Source organism: Idiotropiscis lumnitzeri, chromosome 8, assembly GCF_059441095.1.
Source record: "Idiotropiscis lumnitzeri isolate Australia: NSW breed Sydney's pygmy pipehorse chromosome 8, RoL_Ilum_1.0, whole genome shotgun sequence".
Taxonomy (NCBI): Eukaryota; Metazoa; Chordata; class Actinopteri; order Syngnathiformes; family Syngnathidae; genus Idiotropiscis; species Idiotropiscis lumnitzeri.
In genome coordinates, this window is record NC_142398.1 from 833,069 (window position 1) to 850,000 (window position 16,932).

The 16,932-nt window shown below is 40.7% G+C and overlaps 1 protein-coding gene across 6 annotated transcripts in view; it reads right to left on the reverse strand.

Moving 5' to 3' along the window:
• The window catches only part of LOC148331465 (lysine-specific demethylase 2A-like), a 224,002-nt gene that overhangs the window by 35,160 nt on the left and 171,910 nt on the right, over positions 1-16,932 (reverse strand). For all 6 annotated transcript variants that reach the window (XM_088301663.1, XM_088301664.1, XM_088301662.1 and 3 more), the window contains 2 exons: positions 8,480-9,004; positions 2,991-3,153 (listed from right to left, as the gene is read on the reverse strand). In XM_088301663.1, the coding sequence (XP_088157789.1) occupies positions 2,991-3,153; positions 8,480-9,004 (688 nt within the window). The remainder of the gene's footprint in view (positions 1-2,990; positions 3,154-8,479; positions 9,005-16,932) is intronic.

The following is a 16,932-nucleotide window of genomic DNA, read 5'->3' on the forward strand; positions in this document are numbered from 1 at the left end:
CCCACTCCACTACGGATTTTCATTTCTGACCTTAACTTAAATCTGTTGCAGTTTCATGTCACTGTTTTGCATAATTTCTTGCAATTTTTCTTCCTTCAAATTCAGACCAGTCTTGAAAGGTCACATTTTTTGAAGGGAACATTGCTTTATGAAAAAAACGAAACAATGAACATTAGCAGCACATTAGGAAATTCACTCTGACACCCGTGTACTACTCCAAGAGTGTATGTGTTCCCAGAGGCAGAGCACTCTCCCTTCTCATTACGCTCTGACTGCACCCCAATCAGTAGCTCCTGCTTGAACAATTTCCAGATGCACTGGCACACCCAACAACAAAAACAATGCACCCTAGAGGCCCTCTTCGATGGTGCGTTCGGACATACGGCATCTCCTCCGAGACCCCTACCCAATTAACTAAAAAATCAGACAATTACCGGACCAAATTTATAAATATATATATATATATATATATATATATATATATAGTTTGTCCAGTCTCTTCTTGTCCCGGCCCAAGATGCCTCCTGCTCCGGAGACCACTCCATAGAAAATGACCTAAGAAACCAACGAGTCATAGAAGTTCCTGAGGAGTGTCCAAAGAACGCCAAAGGACCTCAGCCTCTTGAGTTGGAAGAGTCTGCTCTGACCCTTTCTATAGAGAGCTTCTGTGTTCGCTCCAATCCAGTTTATTATTCAGATGAACACCCAGGTACCCTGAAGTTGAGACACTCTCAACGTTGGTTCCTTGGATATTCACTGGTGCAGGTGGAGAGTGCCGACGCTGGAAGAAATCCACCACCAGCTCTTTGGATTTCCCAGGGTTGATTTGGAAGCGGTTCTGTTGACACCAGTCCACAAAACCCGGAGGAAGTTCTCTGTACTTCCATCCATCTCCGTCAGTGGGGAGGCTGACAATCGCAGAGTCATCAGAGAACTTCTGCAGGTGACAGGTAGAGGAATTGTATTTGTAGTCCGAGGTGTAGAGGGTGAACAGGAAGGGAGCCAGAACAGTTCCCAGGCGCGCTCCCGTGCTGCAGAGAGCACGTCAGACACACAGTCCTGTGTTCTCACGTACTGTGGGGCCGGTTTGTGAGGTAGTCGCGGATCCATGTGATGAGGTGGTGGGACACTCCTGCCTGCTCCAGCTTGTCTCCCAGTAGGGTGGGCTGGATGGTGTTGAAAGCACTGGAGAAATCAAAGAACATGATCCTCACAGTGCTCCCCGCCTTCTCCAGGTGGGAGAGTGAAGTGTGGAGCAGGTAGATGATGGCGTCATCCACACTGATGTCAAGCTGGTATGCGAACTGGTGTGGGTCAATCGAAGAGCTCACCAGGGGGCGCAGATGGACGAGGACCAGTCTCTCCAGGGTCTTCATCAGATGAGATGTCAGTGCCACTTGTCTGAAGTTGTTGAGCTCCTTCGGATGGGGTGTCTATGGAACCGGAACCAGGCAGGAACTTTTCCACAGCTGGGGGACTCTGCCCAGCTTCAGGCTCAGGTTGAACATACGCTGGACAATTCCACACAGCTGGTCTGCGCATGATTTGAGGAGCTGGGAGCTAATCCCATCTGGACCCGCTGCCTTCCTCGCCTTCATTTTCCTCAGCTGGTTCTTCAACTGAGATGTTGTGAGGAACAAGGCTGAGCAGGAGGAAGTGGTGGTTGTCTGATGTGGATGGGAACTGAAACCTGGGGGGGGAGGTAGGAGGGGAGAGAAGAGAGAGAGAGAGGGGGGAGAGGAGAGAGAGGGTCTTGTTCGCAGCAGCAGGAGGGGATGGTGGGGGCTGCAGCAGGGGAGACTGAGCGGGGGCAGGCATCTGATCAAACCTATTGAAAAATAGGTTCAACTCATTTGCCCACTGAAGGTCACCCCCCCTTCTGGGTCTTTGGTTGTCAGTGGCCTGAGATGGTCTTCAGGCTCCTCCAGACATCCCTGGCATTATTATTCTGCAGCTGTTCCTCCATCCGCATCCTGTTGGACCTTTTGCCCTCTCATCCTCCTTCTCAGCTGACCTTGCGCTCTCCTCAGCTCCTTTTTGCCACCTGACACAAAATCCCTTATTTTCTCCTTCGGGAGAGCTTTAATGTCTCGTGTGATTCAGGGTTTGTTGTTGGGGAAACATCTTACTGTCCTGGTGGGTGTGGTGTTCGCCATGCAGAAATTGATTTTGTCTGTAATCGTGTTTGTTCGACCATTAATGTCCTCCCCGTGGGCTTTACTGAATACTTTCTACACAGTCGTGTTGAAACAGTCCTTTAGGGCCTCCTCGGCTACTCCAGACCATCTCTGAACTGTGCATGTCACAGCTGGCTGCCTGCGGACCAGAGGTTTGTACACTGGCAGGAGAGCCACCAAGTTGTGATCAGCTTTGCCCAGCGGGGAGAGGGACAGTGATGTGTACACCTCCTTGGTGTTGGCATAGAAAAGGTCCGATATTTTATTGTCTCTGGTGTGGCAGGTGACATATTGTGTGAATGAAGGCAGAGAGGAGGAAGGAGAAGCCTGATTGAAGTCACCAGAGATAAGGAGCAGGGCATCTGGGTGCTGTGTTTGTAGCCTGCTCACAGCTGCAGTCAGTATGTCACAGGCTGTCTCACTGTTAGCAGAGGGGGTTACGTACACCGCCACCGCGATCACATATCTTCAAACACGGGGTGCCATACAATTTAAGGATGGTTTCTTGAAATTCAGTGGGATTATAATTCAGTTCAATATGGTACGGATGAGTTTGACAGGGTATGATGCAATGAGTTTTGTGTTGTCATTTTACAATACTGTAAATGCAATGTTTCATTTAAAAATATATCACTCCAATAAAACTCCTTGATCCATATCGTATCTCAATATATTATATAGTGGAATAATTCAATAAAATTGAGTCTTCTAAATCAAAACAGATTTTCAAAACCATTTTTTTTCAGTTTTTTAAAACAATGCTCGTTGAAAGACTTCTGCATCTTGGTAAAGGTTAAATCACAAAACACCAACCTTCCTGGTCCTTGTGAAATGTTGCCATCCCGTGTATTGTCATTGCTCGTGAACCTTAAAGCTTTGGAAAAAGAGGTCTTTCGGTTGATGCTTGAGTGACCACATGCATTTATTGGAGGTGACCGAAAACTCACGGCAGCCTCCATTTTTGGAAAAACAGACCCTGTGAAGTAAAACAAATCAAAAACATTTGTTTACTTAAACATGTAAAGTAAATGAGGTTTAATTTTGGCAATGTAAAAAAGAATATGACTCCAAACACATTTGTTTTGTCTCACATATGTAAATTTAGTTTGTTTGACAATGTCAGGCATGAGACAGAGCCACCCCTAAACTAAGTAAACTTCAAAGTGGCAAGAAATTTGCTGAAAAATAGGGGTGCTGAACCACTGGATATGACCTAAAATCAATATCGCGATAAATTGGGCAATTTTACCTCGATGACAATAAATGCACGATAAATTCCCCCTGAGGACCAAAATCAAAATAAATGCAGGAAATGCATATTAACTGCTTTTTTTTATTGACCAACTGGTACACATTACTTTCAATCGAAATAAAAGTACAAAAATCATTTGAATAAACATTCCAAATAGCTTGCTTTGCAATGACTTGAACAATGTCACAAAGAACAGGAGAAAAAGGGTACCTCTCACAAAATCTTTTTCTGCAAATATATTGTGCCGAGATGCTGCAATGCCAATTGCAAAGGCCTAGATTTGTGTAAAGGTATCTTGTAAACAATATAAATTATGCCATGTGCAAAGGAGCTAGTCACCTGTAAACAAAATGCTAAATAAAATGAAAAAAATGTCAATGGAATGCCAATGCCCAAAAAACAAGTGCGCTTCATCAGGAAAATGTGCCGTCTCGAGTACTCCGGTGCGCAGTCGCCACTTGTCGTCTAAGTAATGCACATTCAGGCTCAAACAGGGATCCATGTTGCGACTCGACCACAAGTCGGATGTGGATGCAAAATGCTTGATATGTCTCCGCTCCCGTCCCGATGTTGTCCATATCGGGAAGTGCTGTTTGCGACAAATATTTTCGTACCTCTTGTCGGCTACGTTCATGAGGCGTTTAAATCCTATGCGCTCCACTGTAACTAGAGGAGCTCTATCTTTAGCAATGTGCTAGGCTGTCGCGTCCACCTCTGAGGTGTTCTCTCGTATGGTGTCGCCTCCGTTATGGGCTGTTGTCACTTGTCCAACCTTGCTTCTCACTTTGAACTTTTAGCACAAGCTCCAAGTCAACAGCATGGTTGTGTTGTGAGTGGCGAAAAAGAAAAGGTTGGACGCGCTGTTTCAAATGGTTACGACGCACTTTGTAGTTCATGTTCTTTAGTTCAAACAGCGTCTTTATGGAACCCAAAACATTTCCAAAAGACAGATGTCGAATTTCTTTTCGGGACAAGCGCGACAGGAACAATTTCAACTAACGTTACTTCGTCTGCAGCCGTGTCAGTCGCTTCAGGATTTGAATCGCCAGCTACGAACGCGTCTTCTGTTTACATTCTTCTACAGCGCATGAGTCACGTGACTAAATGCGCTGTAGCCGTCTTAAAGAGGCATGAACATCGCCGCAGACAGAAAAGACTTTTCTTTTTCTTTTCTTTTTTTTTTAGACACCAAATTTACCGACATGGGCAAAATGATGTCGGTCATTGTAATACCTTTCGGTAACGGTAGATTTTCGGTTTATCGCCCAGCCCTACACTAGACCACAGACTGGTGCCAGGATTGACTGACCTAAACATATTTTATTGATCAGTTTATAATTTTCTTTCTAAAATCAAGAACATCCACTTATATGGTTTGGACATGTCCAGAGAAGAGTGAGTATATTGGCAGAAGGATGCTGAGTTTGTTGTTGGTTCCGGTGCCGCGCCGCGCGAGTGGCTGCCTGTTTACAGCAACTTGGTTCACTATTGAGCCTTTTACGTGTGTTTTTTCCGTTTACCCTGTTTTATTTATTTTACCTCATCGCAGCAATAGACATCCAACTTGCGGTGGTTTTACTGCTGTTGGGGGCTGTTTTTTGCGCGATCGCATCCGGAGAAGAAACTCGGAGCTACGAATCGATCTTGTACATAAGAGATCAGCTCTTAGCACTCCGTGCTAACCCTGCGCCGGCTCCCGGAGCGAGACCTAATATCCCCCGGGAGCTGAGGAGGAAGAGACAGGGATGTCGTGCGGGGGCTAAACGCCAGGCAAAGAGGAGACGATACCACCCCGTCCTTCCGTCCGTTATTATGGGGAATGATAGATCCCTTCCCAATAAAATGGACGAGCGAACAGCACTAACCTGGCACGAGAGGAATTTCCGGGAGGCTAGCTTGCTGATATTCACGGAGACGTGGCTAACAGACTCACACCGGACGCCGTCGTGGAATTGGACGGCTTCCAAATCCTACATGCGGACAGGACACTGGAGAGCGGTTAAAGGAAAGGAGGAGGGCTGGCTGTGTTTGTTAATGATAGATGGTGTAACCCTGGGCACATCACTATTAAGGATCAACTTTGCAGTCGGGACATTGAGCTGATAGCTGATAGAAATCGTCCGTACTATTTACCGCAAGAGTTCAGTCATGTGATCGCGGTGGCGGCGTAAGTGTCACCCTCTGCTAACAGTGAGACAGCCTGTGACGTACTGACTGCAGCTGTGAGCAGGCTACAAACACAGCACCCAAATGTCCTGGTCCTTATCTCTGGTGACTTCAGTCATGCTTCTCCTTCCTCCTCTCTGCCTTCATTCACACAATACGTAACCTGCCACACCAGAGACAATAAAAGGAGGGAGGATGACGTCGAAAGTATCATCAATTCTGGACAACCCTGCACACCCACTCAATGACACTCTTAGAACACTCCACAGCTCCTTCAGTGATAGACTGTTACACCCTCGCTGTACGAAAGAGAGAATTCGCTCCTCCTGCCTGCCGGCTGCAGTCAGACTTTTTAACAAGAACATTAGGTCAGGCCTACAAATGGGCGGGCACACTACTACTGTGCTTTATCCAATGCTGTACTTAAATATTGACCAATGCTGTATTTTGTTTATCATTACACTATTCTTATCATTACAGTACTTTTACTATTACAGTACTTTTATCATTGCAGTGTTTTCTATCATTGCAGGATTTTTTTATCATTTCAGTACTTTTACCATTACAGTACTTTTATCATTGCAATATTTTCTATCATTGCAGTACTTCTACTATTACAGTACTTTTATCATTGCAGTATTTTCTATCATTGCAGTACTTTTATCATTACAGTATTTTTATCATTGCAGTATTTTCTATCATTCAGTATTTTTTTATCATTGCAGCGTTTTTATTTATTTCCCCTCTGGACAGACATTTGGAGTGTTTCCTCACACTTTTATATGTTGTGGGATGTAATGTGTGTGTATGGGGGCTGTGTATAAACGTATATACTGTGTATATTTGCATGCTTTTTATGAATGTCTGCTGCTAATGTTATACATTAACGCCTACATTACACCGCCTCTGTGTGATCTATAGCTTTGCTGCTGTAACACTGGAAATTTCCTCATTGTGGGACTATTAAAGGACATCTTTATCTCTATCTTTATCTTTCGTGGCAAGCTCAACATTAGCATTGCCTGACTACAGCAAAACCTTGGTGCAAATGGTGGATTGCATAGGACAATTTATGACTTCAGTGTTTTTACAACAGTGAGACAACGTCCGCTAACATTAAAAGTACCACATGCTCTAGCAGCATTTATTTTGTCTTCTCTCTCTTTTCTCATGCATAGCCACACTGCTTTCACAACCACATTTGATTATAAAAAGATACACTGCACTTAACCCATTGACACTGATACGACTTCCTGTTGAAGGATCTCACCTCAACTGCCAGGAAGTGGCTGAGCAGACTGCAAAGAGTAGAACTGATCTTAGGGATCAACCATTCACAGAAGTTGTTTTGTTTGGAAATTGTTCATAAAAAAAATTATTTGGAAAAACACAAACAGGATATGCTGAAATGACAGCCACAAAAATGTTAAAAGCAGAACCATTACCCTACATACAATACAACTTTATTAATATAGCGCATTTCACAACAGCTGGAGTTGTAACAAAGCACTGTCCATATGGTATTGTATGAATTTGCACACAAATTAAAAGACAAACAAGAGATACCAGGTTCTTTCATCTTGGGCAGCTGGGTAAAGTGTGAGCCCTTTCTTTCCCAGCAGCACATAGATATAGTAATCCATGCCTTTGTAACATCTAGGCTAGATTCCTGTAATGCACTTCTTTGCAGTCAGCCAGTCCTGCCTCAAACGCTGCCAACTGGTCCAAAATGCTGCTGCTCGCCTTTTAACTGGAGCTCGGAAGACAGATCATACAAACCCAATATTGGCCTCTCTTCACTTGCTCCCACTGCACTTTAGAGTTCGCTTTCAGATACTTATGTTCGACTTCAAATCTTTAAATGGCCCCGCCGCAGCATACCTCTCTGAGCTCATCCACCCCTACGCACCTGCCCGCTGCCTCAGGTCTGTGGACCAAATGCTGCACTAAGCGCAGCCTTGTCGGTTGCCTGTACATCCTTATAGAATGAGCTCCCATTAAATGTTAGGCAAGCCTCCTCTCTGACGACTTTTAAAGCTCGTTTGAAGACGTTTTTTGGACTCAACATGAAACTGTCACTGTTCTTGCGGATTATGACAATTTGCCTGAATAAGACTGGACAAGCAATAACTGTTAGTATTTTGATAAACTGCTCTTCCTCACTAAGAAAAGGAAGGTATCTCGCTGACCTGCCGCCGACCCGACAGAAGTCTATTTACTTATAGGCGTTGGCTGAGATGAACTTGACAGGATGTCATAAATCTTGAACGTCTGACGGACCACACGCTAGCAATTTCGTCCTGTCTCATCACAGAAAATTCATGTACGTCATGTACGTCGTGATGTTTTCGTCATCAGAGTCACATTTAGCTCGTCATCGCTTCATTATCATCATGAAATAAAAGGGGCGTTCACAAAATATTTTTGTCATTGAAAACATTGATTTGACATAAAAGTAACATTTCGAGAGGTTTACGGCAGGAAAAAAAAACAAGACGATTTACAAACAGACAAAACTACCTGAGCAGTGAAAGATGTTGGCTTTGTTCCACTGATGAGAAAGTGTAGGCGAACCTGTGCAAGCACACACGGGGGTGTTTTCCGTTGGGGACGGAATTTTGACTTACAATTGTGATATCCAAATGAGATATGTTTTACACTTTTTCCTACATCGCCAGATATTGAAGCTGAATACAGACATCCCAATAACGTAAACATTTTTAAAATTTAAAAAAAAAAAATCTTCAACACCATGTACAATGTAATAGGAGTTGCCCATTTTTAGTTGAGACTGACATTACAAAAAAAAAAAAAAAAAAAAAAAAAATCGTAATATCCTGTGCACAGAAGAGAACACGTTTACTTTTGATGTCATTGTACCTACCAGATTTTTTATCAGTCATGGTTGGGCGTTGTAGAGTCACAGTCAGGTAGGAGCCACAAAGTATGTCGTCATTCAGATTAGACATCAGGAGCACTGGAGGTTCTGGGTCAGAATCCCAGGGTCTTTCATGCTCTTCTTCTAGATCCATATCCTCATCTTCTGGGTCAACTTCCTGTGTCTCACTGTCCTCATCTTCATCATTAGTCCTGGACCTCTTCTTACACTGATGAAGATGCTGATCTTGGACTCCATGCCCACTGTCATCATCTTCCTCTTCATCACCACAATCAGATTCCTCAGTTGAAGCACCTTTTTGCTGCATCCTTGAACTACCCCTTAATCTCACCCCTCTCCTCCTACTAGCCTTTATCTTGAGGATGGAAGGAATACCAAGAGTTACAGGGCCTTCCCTGCTTCCTCTGTGGGTTGATCCCCCTTTCAACAGTCCTCTCCTGTTTGTACGCCATCCCCTCCTGGAAGAGTGGCATCCTCCTGGCTCGATTCTTAACTTTTTTTTCTGTCGGGCTGCAGATAAAATTAGAATAAAAGAGGATTTGAATTTGGAAAACTGAAAATAATATAAAATCATTTAAAAACATGCAAAACAGATGACATAAACCCTTATTTCATATGAATGATACAACATATTTAGGTTATAGACAGAAATTATAGCTAGATCTGCAAGCAGCTATCAATGGCCCTCGCACCCCTGGCAATGTTGGAGTACTGGCATGTTGGAATGGGGATTTTTTTTCAAATTAAGTTTATCAGATTTAAAACTATTTCGATCAAATATGACCTCTACAAAAGCCACGAAAATGTAATCAAGTGAGGTGAAAATGAACAAGCATATTTGCTGAAAGCGAGTGCGGCTGAAAGCGAGCATGGCAGCGTTAGCTGAGCGTTCGATAGACCCCTCACTTCCCTGCCCCTCTCACCGCCGCTGTCAAAGTAATGAAACCGCAGCCTCTGAGATTAGTGCGTTCTCAAGTAGCGATTATATTGCAAATACAATTAATCGTTCATCTCAAATCGAGAAAAGAGTCTCAAAGGCCTTCACGGGCCACAACTTGACAGTAAATACAATGGCAACATCCCGTGATTCAAACGCCCAACTGGACAAGGAAAAACTCAAAATCCTTTGTCGGGGAAAAAGAAGAAACCTTGAGAAGAGACCAAAGAGTTTAAATATGCTTGAAAAATCAAAGTTTTGCAAACACAACAGGCCTAGCAACAGCAACATAAAAAAATATTAAATGTTTTTGTCCTGTGAAAATTTCATTTTTAATGGGATGTCCAAAACACAGACAACCCATTAAAAAGAACAATGTTAAAAAAAAAAAATGTTTTTCACAGGATTGTCAAAAGTTTAAAATTCCACTATGCCAGTACACCAACATGTCAGTAGCCCGAAGTGGCCAGCAAGGGCCCGTCATAGCTGCTAGCAGCTCAAGTTAGAGACCAAGCAATAATTGCTGCAATGTCACTCCGTAAATTTAGCTATGGGACAATGATATATTGACATAATCTGACCTCTACGTACACAGTACATGTACAATAGTACAAAATGTAAAACATTTGGGAGTTTAAAAAAATTCATTTTCATATCCACAATTACACATAAATATTCTTCAAATTTAAATCAAATGTAATCTTATGACCCAGTGTCCATGAAAATGAAAACCATAACTGATGTAAAGTCATCAGAGTATGTATGTTGTGATGGTGTTAGAATTAGAAATCCCTTTATTGTCATTGTACTCAAGAGTGCAACGAGATTAGAGTGCTCCCCTCTCCAGTGCAATACAACAATAATACAGACAAATATATAAATTAGATAAATAAGAGAGTGCAATGGAAAATAATACTGAAGGGTATATAAAAACACATCACGATGCTGTTCTGCAAGGTAAGGGTGGTCTCGTGTGTGTGTGAGAGTTCAGTTAGGTGGTCACGTTGAAGTTTTGACAGCCTTTGTGCGTATGGAGAATGAATAATTTTATGAATTAATAATCTCATGAGTATGCATGTAGTGGCAACTCTTTCGGGTTTACTTGCCAATGTTGGAGCGGGTGAATAATAACCAGTCTGACGCGACAAAACTTCCAACTCAGGATCTTCGTTTCACAAGTTTACTAATATTTCCAATAACTCAAACATGACGTGGTCGAGGTCGTCGATCGATGTGGCTTGAGGTCGCTGATCGTGGTTGCCGCTGTCAGAGCTCGTTGACCAGCGTCAGTGTCGTGTTTGTTAGAGTTCACTGATCGGCGTCGTTGTCGTTCGAGTTCGCTGATCGGCGTCGCTGTCATTCGAGTTCGCTGATCGGCGTCGATGATTGAAGTTGTTGATTGGAGTCGTAGATTGGAGTCGGTCAGAAAAACTATGTCACCACCACCGACCTTCTGAATGTGTGTTTTTTAATGGCATGTCACATGACTACCTTCTCACGTGTTGCTCGTTAGTTAATCAATACCGTTTCTAACGCACGCAATGCTCAACTACATTTTCTTCTTTCATGAAATAACATTACGCATCTCAATAATGTTTAAAGGATAACAATAATAATGAATTCAAAATAAGAAAACATTTCTCAATATGGCTCTTACAATGCAATTCTTTAGAATTACAAGAAAAATCGTGCTTATTTTTTTTCCAAAAGTATCGGTTCGGTATCTGCATCGGCAGATATGGCACAGCCAGTTAGGTATCGGAACCAAATAGTGGTAACGGAACAACACTACTTGGAGCCATGAGCTAAACTGAACAGGAAGTCGGCCATTTTGAATTTACTTCAAAGGGGCGGGACTAAATAATAATAATAATAATAATATTCCCTTTATTAGTCCCACAATGGGGAAATTCGAGATTCGAACCCAGGCCTCCTGGGGAGACTGGGTCCTGAACGCGGCGCCTTAGACCACTCGGCCATCCTGGCTTAATAACTCAACGGCATATGCTCTAAAAAAGTCAAAACTTTACCTGTAAATAAAATGTCCCAACCTGAAGACATCTATCTTATAATTTTGTAATACAAACGGCGCCACCTTGTGGTAACAAAAAAAACAAAAAAAAAACATATATATATATATATATATATATATATATATATATATATATATATATATATATATATATATATATATATATAGCCATTGGCTATAATCTGGCATATTTACGGGAAACTGTTTGATTAATATGCACTGTCCCTGTATACTTTCAAAAATAAAATAAATACAAATATATATATGTATATATTTTTTTTTTTTTACAATTTAACATACTGCAAGGAGCCCTTCTAACGAAGCCAACTGAATATTTGTCAGAACAGCCTCAAGACGTTGATCCTACTCTATGCCGAATTTTGTGACTTTTTGGCAAACCATTCCGGTGCTGCAAAATCTGATAATTCTCCGTGGCAACAAAAGCTCCCATAACATGACTCAGATGATCCTATCTTGTAGAAATGTTTCAAATTTGAGGATAGTCCAACCCTGAATACAATCTACCAAGATATTTTTCATCGTAGTGGTAGCGTCACCAACTGGTTAAAGTTGTTAATTAATTTTCACTGAGTAGGTTAACAAGGTCACTTATTTTTATGTTCTAAATTTGAATGAAAACTCATGAAACTTTGCATCCACCTCAGGCCTTGCAAATCATCAATATTTTATTATTTTGTAGTGCAATTTTTTTTTTAAAAATGGCTCGCTATCGCGCCGAAGAAATGTAAAAAAAAAAAAAAAACAGCCGGATCTGTGTTTCATCAAACTTTTAGGAAAATTTGATGAAGTATGTACAAAGACAAGACATAATAAGAAGACTCTAGGAGCTACATTCTAAATTGGACAGGAAGTCAGCCATTTTGAATTTACTTCAAACATTGACGAGGCTTTGACAACATAAGCTGCTCTAAATTTCACAACATAAATATTCCTCTCTAAGATTCCTCACGTTATTTCTCGTAAATATTTCTAATTTCCAACGTGCCGGTACCCAATGTTGCGAGGACCCTTTATAGCTGCTCGCAGCTCTAGTTCTTATTTTTCCATTTTCTGATCGTTCGATCGCAATTTTGACCACCCAAACATGCACAAAAACTCACCAAACTTTGCAGTCTCATCGGGCATGGTGAAAAATTTGATATTTTAACGTTGTCGTAAACGACGAAAACAAAAATGGCTCTCTAACGCCAACTAGAGTGGGAAATATCAAAGGAAATCCTGGACCATTTAACCTAGGCCTTCAAAAATTGCCAGGCACATGTTGTACCCCGAGACGTCCATAATTTCTTTGACAACAATAGTGTCAAATGAACAGGAAGTGAGTTATGAATTTTTCAATATCCATACTTGCACATTTACAGCGGTAATTCTTTTGCATCCTGATCCTAGAGGGTTCTTCCGATTGCCTTAACATTCCGGCTGTACCATCTTAAGCCATGAGTGCTTAGGCCTTCAGGATGTCACAATAGGAAATTTGTCATTTTTCATGAAAAACTGTGAGCGTGGCTTTGTAACAGTTCACCAAAAAAAAAAAAAAAAAACGCTTATCTTGAGTTCTAAATATGAGCGAAAACTCAAAACTTTGCACACACATCAGGCCTGGCAAATCATGAATATTTTATTAGCTTGTCGCTGAGTTTTTTTAAAAATGGCTCGCTATCGCCCTCTAGAAATTTTTAAAAAAGCAGCCCCGAATCTGTGTTTCGCCATATTTATATTATAAATTTGATGACTATGTACAAGGCCAAGACCTACAAAAAAGTCTCTTATAGCCATATGCTAAATAGCATAGTTAGCCATTTTATATTAAGTTCAAACATTGACGAGGCTTTGACAACAAAAGCTGCTCTAACATGAACGACACAATAGTTTCTCATAAAGATTTCTAACATTTGATAAAAGAACTGGCATGAAGACCTCTCCCAACTTATTTTTCTATGTTATGGTAGCGCCACTTACAAGTTAAAGCAAATACAAGTTATTTTTGATAATGTTTTTCTCAGAGCCGGTTAACAAGGTCTACCTCATATTTGCTCAGATGAGTGTTTAGGCCTTCAGGATGTCACAATACGAAATTTGTCATTTTTTGTGAAAAGCTGTGGGTGTGGCTTTGCCCAGTTCGCCAATAAAACAATGCTTTTTTGAGGTCCTTAATATGCACGAAAACTCATGAAACTTTGCACACACATCAGACCTGGCAAAAACATTAATATTTTATTAGTTTGTCGTGCAGTTGTATAAAAATGGCTCCGTCGTGCCACCGAGAGTGGTAAAACAAAAACCATTCCCGAACCATTTGACCTAGGCTTACGAAAATTGGCAGGCATGTCTAGCACCCCGAGACATACCAAAAGGTCCGATGCAGCCCTAGTCTTAAGTGTACAGGAAGTGAGTTGTGAATTTTTGAATGTCCAATTTTGGCCCATTTTTGCACATTAACAGGGGTCATTGTTCTGCACCCTGATCCTAGAGGGTTCATCCAATTGACTTAAAATTTCGGCTGTACCATTTTAAGACCTGGGACAAACACTGGGCAAGAAAATGTAGCTTCCGAAATACTATATGACAGGGGCGGGGCTTCAAAGTTTGTGTTTAATAATTATTTCGCCACAAAGGACAAAATACATAATAACCCCCTGGCACTCCTAAAAATTCCAAATTTCACATTTATCTAAAGAAACGTGACCAAAATACATCTATGTTAATATTCTGTTATACATATAGCGCCACCAAGTGGCAAAATGTTTTTTTTTCCTTTACATTTTAACGTACTGCACGGAGCCGATTTAACAAATCTGACCGGAAATTTGTCAGAACAGCCCCAAGACGTTGATTTTACTCTTTACCGAATTTTGTGACTTTTCAGCAAAGGGCGTGGCCATTACGGTGCCGCAAAGTCTGATCACCTAGCTCTTTCTGGAGTATGTGCAAGCCCGAGACCTACAACAAAGACTCTTGGAAACATATGCTGAATTGCACAGGATGTCGTTGTGAAGAATATTATAGGAACAATCATATTGTCAAATGTAATGTAGAGAATAAGTCGAACATCACACAACACTATAGTATGGGATTTTGTTGCTAATTTTGGTTCACACATTAACGAACAATTCTGGGAACAAAACAGAACACAGCCACCTGCACTTAGGTCAGGACAACCACCCAGCTCAGGGCAACCGAACAAACTCCACTCTAAATAAACATGAAAGGGGGGCGGATGTGGACCGGATAAACACCAGCTGTGACCAGAATACACATACCCTTGAGAATAAATGTACCTTTGATACTGTTGTGTAAACCTGTATTAATTTCTGTATTGATTGTAATGTGTCGACGTGACCTATGATTCGCAATAAAAGGATTATAGAAGGTTCAGAGATCCGACCTGATCACTGAGGTTTCAGCTCTCCTGGCCGGAAGCTTGCCACTTGGTGTCCGTGTCTATTGTCCCTAAATTTCCTACATGTCGAGGCGTGGGTCACTCCACCATATTTGGTGCGATTCTCCCTTGACAGTCGTCCATTTTGAATTCACTTCAACCATTGACGTGGCTTTGAAAACAAAAGCTGCTCTAACTTTAGCTACACAATATATGAATACATCTACAAACATATTTTTTGATCGTAATAGCAGCGCCACGGACTGGCTAAAGGAAGTATATTATGGTTAATTCTTCAATGTTTTTCTCCTAACAGGTTAACAAGAGCTACTTCATATTTGCTTGAGGCCTTTATGATGTCAAGATTTCTCAGGTTTGATAGTAGTCCAGGCCTGAACAATCTACGAACTTACTTTAAGATCTCCAATCTCATTGTACACTGACTATAATAAGAATAAAGGGCATTCTCATTAGATTCTGAAAGGGATTTTAAGCCTTCATCATACTGCAACACAAAGACACAAAGTTTGTAAAATGTTATGCAAAGCGGTAGCCTTGGTCACTCCTATTCGCCAAAAAATGGACAGTAATGCAACAACTTCTGACCTGACAGCAGCATTGATATTTCATTAGGTTATTGTGTGATTTAATAAAGAAAAATGGCTCGATAACGCAATTCACATTTTTAGCAAAGTAGCCCTGGTTGTACTGGTCAACAAGTTCTAGCAAAAGTTGGAAATACATAAAAGAGCCCAAGATCTAAAAACAAAGTCAAAGAGACTCAAAAGGAAGTATGCATTTATCCTATCAGCCTTTTATATGGATTTTATTTCATCAAAATAGTTTTTTGTCTGATATACTAAATTAAAAAAAAAAATGCCTTTCCAATGGGCCAGTATCCCAACGTGCCAGTGCCCCAACCTTGCCAAGGGCCCTTTATAGCTGCTCGCAGCTCTAGTAGTAGTCGTAGTAGTTTTATTATTATTATTATTATTATTTTTACATTGATGCATGTTTCAAGCAGTTTAAATTGATTACTGCATTTTTTTTCTTACGGTTGTATTTTTAGGGAGTATTTGTCCAGTGCTGAATTGAAGAAAAAAAATGTATAATTAAGGACCCATCAACTGTTTGTTTATTATATAATACAATACAATACAACTTTATTGGTATCACGCATTTCATAACAGTTGCAGCTGTAACAAAGCCCTTTAAACAGTTTACAACATAAAATAGCAATAATTCAAAAAGACAGTGAAAGCACAAAGTTAAAATACATTTTAATGATAAACAGTAATACACCAGAAAATAGCAGAACAGTTTTATATAGAACTTTGTCAGATCAAAAAACATTTCAATGAACCCCAACAGTTCATATTAGATATTAATTGACAAAGACAAAACTAGGGACATTTTCACCATAATGTGTTTAGTAATTTTTTCGAAAATATAGTTTCAGTCAGATGTTTTTTTTTTTTAAAAAGCCCTTTCATTTTTTAAATGTCTTGAACAAAATGTTTTTCTTTTTGTTTTCATTAACTGTAATAACCTTGGTATGAAGGAAATTAATCATGGTCACTAAAACAGAAGCAAGGACAGATGAGCAAAGTGAGTGCATTTCTTTTAGCATTTTTTAATTTAACTATAGAGCAAGATGAGTGCATAAAAGTAATACTATGTAACTATTACAAGTATTTTAAAATTTAACTAAATGTATTTTTGAGTTGTTGGCTCAGATATATAAGATAGCACAGTGGTTTTATTCGTATTGCTGGTATCTAGCAAAAACCTAAGCCACAGTTTGATGACAGACCCTCCCCCTTGTTTTTTTTTTTTTTTTTTTTTTTTTTTACAAAAAGCTATATTTTCTGTCAGTCCATGCACATTTGTGTTATTTTTACATATTAGTGACCAATCTAAAGCGTTGAACCCTAAAAAGTGACTATTCTGGAGGTACAAAGTTTGGGCCCAACGCCAGTAATACAGTAATACCCCGGCTACTTCGCGGTTCACCTTTCGCGGCTTCAGTGCTTCGCGGGTCTAAAAAATATACGGGGGCATTGTAGTTT